We start from the raw sequence: 7,697 nt of genomic DNA, 5'->3' as shown, positions 1-7,697 counted from the left end.
ACTAGCTTTATTTTGCAGATTTATTAACTGAATTCAAATTGCACCAGCTGCTGTGGTGGGATTCGAACCCAGAGCATTAGCCTGGGTCATTGGATTACTAGTACAGCAACATTACCACTACACCACCATCTCCCCCATGTCATAAAGGGTTTCCAGTTGTTCCCCAGCTAGTGCTTCCCACCAACCATCTGGAGTGCCAACCAAGGGCTGAGGATATCACCAAGGAGGGAGAGGGTGCCACCCCTCATGGGGTGCCATTATCATCCTTGGCCTCCGTGGCTCCATTGACAGGAGGAGCATCTGTACAGCAGCGCTCAGTGAGGGAGGCTGCCCCCGCAATGATGAAGGTGCAGCAGCCTCTGGAGATGTCCTCACAGGCACTTTCATGATGAAGATGTCTGCCACGTGCACGTCAGCTGCAGGCAGAGGCAATTGAGAAGGCTGCCTCTACTCCTCTGAGTTCACAATGGCAATAATATGTGGAAGTGACCAAATGCAGAGGCCATCGTGTTGCACAGAGCACTGAGTGGGTCACTGGGATGTATTCTTCCTGTAACTGTGTACTGTTTACCTTTATGAGCACAATGTAAATAATAACACTCGAAGCCTGTTGTGTGAGCTTCCTTTTATCAATGGTGGTGCAAGAAATGAGATATGATGTCAGTTAATTACTGTTTTAACCCTAAATTTTGGATTTAACAGCCAGGTTTCTGTTTGCTGGCCTGTCAACAACTTGCCAAGGATACTGAAGTGAAGAGGTTCTTCAGTGAAACTGACAAGCTGGGAAGGCTTTGATCAGTAAAACTGAGCAGCACCAGCCGTGGCCAGGTGAGAGGCTGCTCTTTAAAGCACTTCTTCACTGAGAGAGGTATCTTTGAGTACAAATACACCAATCACTAATACATCAATCACAGGTTAGCAAGGCCATAAAAAAAGCAAACTAAGAAGTAAGCTTTATTTCTAGAGGGTTGAATTCGAAATTAAGGAAGTTTTAGTAAACGTTGAGTAGACCACACTTAGGATGCTGTGTACAGTTCTGGTCGTCATAATATTCAAAGGATATAGAGACACTGGAAAGGATGCAGAGAAGATTTACAAGGATGATATCAGATTTGTGTAGGTATACATATCAGGAAAGGTTGAATAGGCTAGATTACTTTTGCAAAAAGAAGGCTGAGGGATGACCTCATTGAGGTCTTTAAAATTGTGAAAGTTTTGATAGAGTGGTTACAAAGAGAACGTTTCCTCTCCTGGGGAAGGGCATAACTAGAGGCCATCAATATAAGGTAGTCACCAAGAAATCCAATAGGGAATTCTGAAGAAAACTTCTTTATCCAAAAAGTGGTGAGAATGTCAAACTCGCTACAAAGGAATGGTTGACCTGAATAGCTGAGATGCATTTAAGGGAAGCTGGAAAAGCATATGAGGGAAAAGGGACTAAAGGGGCATGATGGTAGATTTAGATAAAGAGAAACGGGAGGAAGCTCAAATGGAGCATAAACATCGGCATGGATAGGTTAGGCCAAACGGTCTGTTTCTGTGCCATGTATGCTATGCAATATATATGTAAATAGTGAAGGAGACCGAGGGTTCGACAATGCTGGCAGTGAAACCTCTAAGCAGATGTACATCCATTGGCATTAAGAATTGACATGTTCCAGGTTGCATCTACAGTGGAAGTGTTAGCATAGGTAACTCAGAGTGAGTTCCATACCATGCCATTCCTCGGGTGTCAAAGGGGCTCATTCGAAATGTGCCTGAATCAGATCATCCCTGATGTTAATGGTACCCTGACAAGACTCTCGAAACCTGCACCATGCCTAGCCACTTCCCTCTGCAGCCAGAGCATCTCGATGTTTTCTTTTTATTTATTAATTTATGGGATGTGGGCATCGCTGGCTAGGCTAGCATTTATTGCCCATCCCTAATTGTCAAGGGCAATTAGGGATGGGCAGTAAATGCTAGCCTAGCCAGCCTAGATGGTGATGCTAGCCTAGATGGTGGTGAGCTGCCTTCTTGAACCACTGCCCTCCATGGTGCTGTAGGTACATCTACAGTGCTGTCAGGGAGGGAGTTCCAGGATTTTGACCCAGCGATAGTGAAGTTACGGCGATATATTTCCAAGTCAGGATGGTGAGTAGCTTGGAGGGGTACTTGCAGGTGGTGGTGTTCTGTGTATTTGCTGCCCTTGTCCTTCTAGATGGTAGTGGTCGTGGGTTTGGATTAAGGAGCTTTGGTAAGTTTCTACAGTGCATCTTGTAGATGGTACACACTGCTGCCACTGTTCGTCGGTGGTGGAGGGAATGAATGTTTAAGGTGATGGATGGGTGCTGATCAAGCAGGCTGTTTTGTCCTGGATGGTGTCGAGCTTGTGGAGTGTTGTTGGAGCTGCACTTATCCAGGCAAATGGAGAGTATTCCACAGTTTAAAAATAAGGGGTCTCCCATTTAAGACAGAGAAGAAATGTTTTCTCTCTGAGGATCCTGAACCTTTGAAACTCTCTTCCATGAGAGCAGTGGAGGCAGGGTCAATGAGTATTTTTAAGAGGTAGATAGATTCTTGACTAACGAGAGAGGTTATTGGGGGTAGGTGGAATGTGGGGTTGAGGTTACAATCAGATCAGCCATTATCCTATTAAATAGTGGAGGAGGCTCGAGGGGCCGAATGGCCTACACCAACAAGAGGGAAAAACCTACTTGACCTTGTCCTCACCAACCTGCCTGCCACAGATGCATCTTTCCATGACAGTATCGGTAGGAGTGATCACCGCACAGTAGTTGTGGAGATGAAGTCCTGCCTTCACATTGAGGATACTCTCCATTATGTCATGTGGCATTACCACTGTGCTTTATGGGATAAATTTCAAACAGATCTAGCAACTCAAAACTAGGCATCCATGAGGTCCTATGGAACATCAGCAGCAGCAGAATTGTATACAACCACAACCTGTAATCTCTTGACCCGGCATATTCCCCACTCGACCATTATCATCAAGCCGGGGATCAACCCTCAGTCAATGAAGAGTGCAGGAAGGCATAGCAGGAGGGCATAACAGGAGCAGCACCAGGCAGACCTAAAAATGAGGTGTCAACCTGATGAAGTTACTTGCATGCCATACAGTGGAAGCAGCATGTGATAGATAGAGCTTAGAGATCCCACGACCAACGGATCAGATAAGCTCTGCAGTCCTACCACATCCACCCGTGAATGGTGGTGGACAATTAAACAACCAACTGGAGGAGGAGGCTTTTCAACAGTGGGGGAGCCCCGCACAGCAGTGTAAAATACAAGGCTGAAGGATTTACAGCCATCTTCAGCCAGTGCCGAGTGCATGGTCTATCTCGGTCTCCTCCGGAGGTCCCCAGCATCACAGATGCCAGCCTTCTTCCATATCTTCCCATTAGATGTTGGCTTATAGAATGCATCCAGCAATGTAATGGTTTCTTAGCTGTAACTAAATAGATTCTGTCTTTTACCCCTCTGGGACATCCTGTCTCTCCAGCTCTGTAATGTTCACCGTAGTCAGTACTGCTACCCCATCTCCTTTCTTTCCTTCCTTGACTTTTCTGAGTACCTTGAATCCAGGAATATTTAGGACCCAGTCCTTTTTTTATTCATTTGCAGAATGTGGGTATCACTGGCTAGGCCAGCATTTATTACTCATCCCTAATTGCCCTTGAGAAGATGGTGGTGAGCTACCTTCTTGAAGTGCTGCAGTCCCCATGGTGTAGGTACACCCACAGTGCTGTTAGGAAGGGAGTTTCAGGATTTTGACCCAGTGACAGTGAAGGAATGGCATTATATTCCCAAGTCAGGTTGGTGAGTGGCTTGGAGGGGAACTTACAGGTGGTGGTGTTCCCATCTATCTGCTGCCCTTGTCCTTCTAGATGGTAACGGTCGTGGGTTTGGAAGGCACTGCTTAAAGAGCCTTGGTGAGTTTCTACAGTGCATCTTGTAGATGATACACACTGCTGCCATTGTTCGTTGGTGGTGGAGGGAGTGAATCTTTGTGGAAAGGGTGCCAATCAAGCAGGCTGCTGTTGTTGGAGCTGCACTCATCAGGGCAAGTGGAAAGTATTCCATCACACTCCTGACTTGTGCCTTGTAGATGGTCGACAGAATTTGGGGAGTCAGGAGGCGAGTTACTCACCGCAGGATTCCTAGCCTCTGGCTGCTCTTGTATCTGCAGTATTTATATGGCTAGCCCAGTTCAGTTTCTGGTCAATGGTAACCTCCAGGATGTTGATTGTGGGGGATTCAGCGATGGTAATGCCATTGAACGTCAAGGGGCGATAGTTAGATTCTCTTGTTGAAGATGGTCGTTTCCTGGCGCTTGTGTGGCGCGAATGTTACTTGCCACTTGTCAGCCCAAACCTGGATATTGTCCAGTTCTTGCTGCATTTGGCCATGCACTGCCTCAGTATCTGAGGAGTCGCGAATGGTGCTGAACATTGTGCAATTATCGGTGAACATCCCCATTTCTGACCTTATGATGGAAGGAAGGTCATTGATGAAGCAGCTGAAGATGGTTAGGCCTAGGACACTACCCTGAGGAACTCACGTTCTTTTTTGAGCCAGGTCTTTGTTATCGCCATGATATCATATTCCTACATAGCTACCTGCCCCTGCAGCTCATCAACTTTAGTTACCACATTCTGTGCGTTCACATACATGCACAGTAAACTTAATTTAGACCTTATTTTATTCCCTCTTACTCTATCATTTCCTACTGTAGACTATCTCTCTCTCCCAGTTCTCTGTGCACCCCAATATCACTTGCTGGAGATGATCATTGGGCAGAACCCAAACTGAACTCCAGCGAGCAGGCTGTTGCTGAGTAAGTGCCACTTGATAGAACTGTCAATTACAAGTTCCATCGCTTTGCTGATGATTGAGGGTAGACTGATAGAGTGGTAATTGACCTGATTGGATTTGTCCTGCTTTTTATGTACAGACATACCTGGACAATTTTCCACATTGTCGGGTAAATGCCTAGTTGTATGCTTATCTAGCTATCCTGTAAATGCATATGTATTTGCCTCAACTCCTCCCTGTAGTAATTTTATTTACTCTTTAACGGAATGTGGGCATCATTGGCTAGGCCAGCATTTGTTGCCCATCTCCAATTGCCCTTAAGAAGGTGCTGGTGAGCCGCCTTCTTGAAATGCTGCAGTCCATGTGGTGTTTACGAGTTAGGACATGATAGCAGAGTTGCGAATGATCTTAAGTTTGCAGAGGGTAGAGCGTAGGAGGCTGACCAGGAGTGCATTGGAATAAATTCCTCATAATTTAAGAAGTGTTTGGATGTGTACTTGCGATGCCATAGCATAAAAGGCTATGGGCCTAGCGTTGGAAAATGGGATTAGAATAGTTAGGTACTTGTTTGACCGGTGCAGACTCGATGGGCCAAAGGGCTGTTTTCTGTGCTGTAGACCTCTAAGACTCTAATCAAGTTTAGAAGTAAGAGTGGCACAGACGTGGGTTTCAACACCAGGTGAGCTGGAGCAGGGGCAGAGTCAGATGATGTTATGGAGGTGGAAATAAGCGGTTATAGTGATGACGTAGATATGTGGTAAAAGCCCATCTTAGGTTAAATATTACACCATTGTTGCAAGCAACCTTGCTGAGCCTCAGTTACGAGGGAGAGGGATGGAGTTTGTGGCAGGGACCAAAAACAATGGCTTCAATCTTCTGAATATCTAATTGGTGGAAATTACTGCTCATCCATTACTGTATGTCAGATAAACAACCTGACAATTTAGAGACAGTGGAGGGGTCAAGGTAATGAGATAGAGCTGGGTGTCATTAACGTATGTATGGAAACTGCTGTGCTTTTGGATGATGTCACACATGGTCCTTTTATTGTTTGTTTAACATAGGGTCCTTAAAGTAACATTAAAAGTTGCTCTGCCATGAATGGGGCATTTTTTTAATATGTGTCCAATGCTTCCATTACCACATTTGAGTGTTGTTTTTCTCTGGCCTTCAATTTTTTCTTGCCTCATTCCCAAAACTTCTGCAACTCGCCTCTCCTTGGGTTAGGACTAGGCAAAAGGCAGTAGCTAAATCTTGATTGGATGCTTTGAACATTTGTAGCTGTCCATCTTGGCAGAAAGAATAAAAGAGAAGCATATTATCTAAATGGTGAGAGATTGCAGAGCTCTGAGGTGCAGAGGGATCTTGGTGTCCTAATACATGAATCACAGAAGGTTTGTATGCAGGTAAAGCAAGTAATTAGGAAAGCTAATAGAATGTTATCATTTCTTGCGAGGGTAATTGAATACAAAAGTAGGGAGGTTATGCTTCAGTTATTCAGAACACTTGTGAGACCACATCTGGAGTACTGTGTACAATGTTGGCCAGCCTATTTAAGGAAGGATGTAAATGTCATTGGAAGCATTTCAGAGAAGATTTACTAGACTAATACCTGGAATGGGTGGGTTGTCTTATGAGGAAAGGTTGCACAGGCTAGGTTTGTATCCGCTGGAGTTTAGAAGAGTAAGAGGCGATTTGATTGAACCATAAGATCCTGAGGGGTCTTGACAAGGCGGAAGGGGAGAGGATGTTTCCTTTTGTGGGAGAATCTAGAACTAGGGGTCACTGTTTAAAAATAAGGTGTCGCCCATTTAAAACGGAGATGCGGTGAAATTTTTCCTCCGAGGGTTGTGAGTCTTTGGAACTCTCTTCCTGAAAAGATGGTGGAAGCAGAGTCTTTGAATATTTTTAAGGCAGAGGTGGATAAATTCTTGGTCAGCAAGGGGGTGATAGGTTATCGGGAGTAGGCTGGATGCAGATTTGAGGTTACTAACAGATCAGCCATGATCTTATTAAATGGCGGAGCAGGCTTGAGGGGCCGAATGGCCTGCTGCTCTTTGTTCGTACGTTCGTATGTTCCTGACAACACTTAATACTATTAGTGGATACATTGCAAGGAGAAATAACCTTTCAATTCCTAGTATAAATATCTTTCAGTTTGATACATACATCCAAATTTTGCTTTCTTAAGCCAATTCAAACCATATTTAATTTTTTGCAGATAAAATGAATGAAAACTGGTCTTCAAAACAAATCAAAGACCAATTGGACCACAGGCAAGCAGGTGTGAAGGTGAAGATTGAGAAAATTTTGCCTGAAGAGGAAGCAAAGTATGGGCAGTGGTAAGCAACAAAATAAACATCCAATCTGATTTTGATGTTGTTTCCGCTTTATGTACGAATATACGAATTAGGTGCAGGAGTAGGCCATTCTGCCCCAAAGCCTGCTTAGCCATTCAGTAAGATCATGGCTGATCTGACTGTGGCCTCAACACCGCTATTCTGCCTACCCCTGATACGCTTTGATTCCTTTGTTAGTCAAGAATCGATTTACCTCTGCCTTAAAAATATTCAGTGACCCTTTCTCTACCACTCTTTGGGGAAGTGAATTCCACAGACTCACAACCCTCAGAGAAAAAAATCCTCATCTCCATTTTAAATTAGGGATCCCTTATTTTAAAATTGTGTCTCCTAGTTCTAGTATCTCCCAAAAGGGGTGACATTCATTCAACATCCACTATGTCAAGCACCCCCCCCAGGATCTTGCATGTTTCAATAAGATCACCTCTTATTCTTCTAAACTTCAATGTCCAACCTTTCTTCATAAGATAACCCCCTCATCCCACATCCCAGGAATCAGATGAGTGAACCTTCTCTGAACTA

General features: G+C 44.5%; 1 protein-coding gene across 4 annotated transcripts in view; it reads left to right on the top strand.

Annotated features, from left to right (window-relative positions):
• Positions 1-695: 695 nt before the first annotated feature.
• prdm11 (PR domain containing 11) overlaps positions 696-7,697 on the top strand; it is a 159,628-nt gene continuing 152,626 nt past the window's right edge. For 3 of the 4 annotated variants that reach the window (XM_078548857.1, XM_078548854.1, XM_078548856.1), the window contains exons 1-2: positions 696-828; positions 7,037-7,157. In XM_078548857.1, the coding sequence (XP_078404983.1) occupies positions 7,042-7,157 (116 nt within the window). In that variant the 5' untranslated portion in view covers positions 696-828; positions 7,037-7,041. Of the gene's footprint in view, positions 829-7,036; positions 7,158-7,697 lie in introns of those variants that run through there. The other variant, XM_078548855.1, reaches the window with a different exon arrangement.

This window comes from Cetorhinus maximus, chromosome 9, assembly GCF_964194155.1.
Source record: "Cetorhinus maximus chromosome 9, sCetMax3.hap1.1, whole genome shotgun sequence".
Taxonomy (NCBI): Eukaryota; Metazoa; Chordata; class Chondrichthyes; order Lamniformes; family Cetorhinidae; genus Cetorhinus; species Cetorhinus maximus.
The sequence above is the reverse complement of the archived record's forward strand: the minus strand, read 5'-3'. Positions and strand labels throughout refer to the sequence as shown.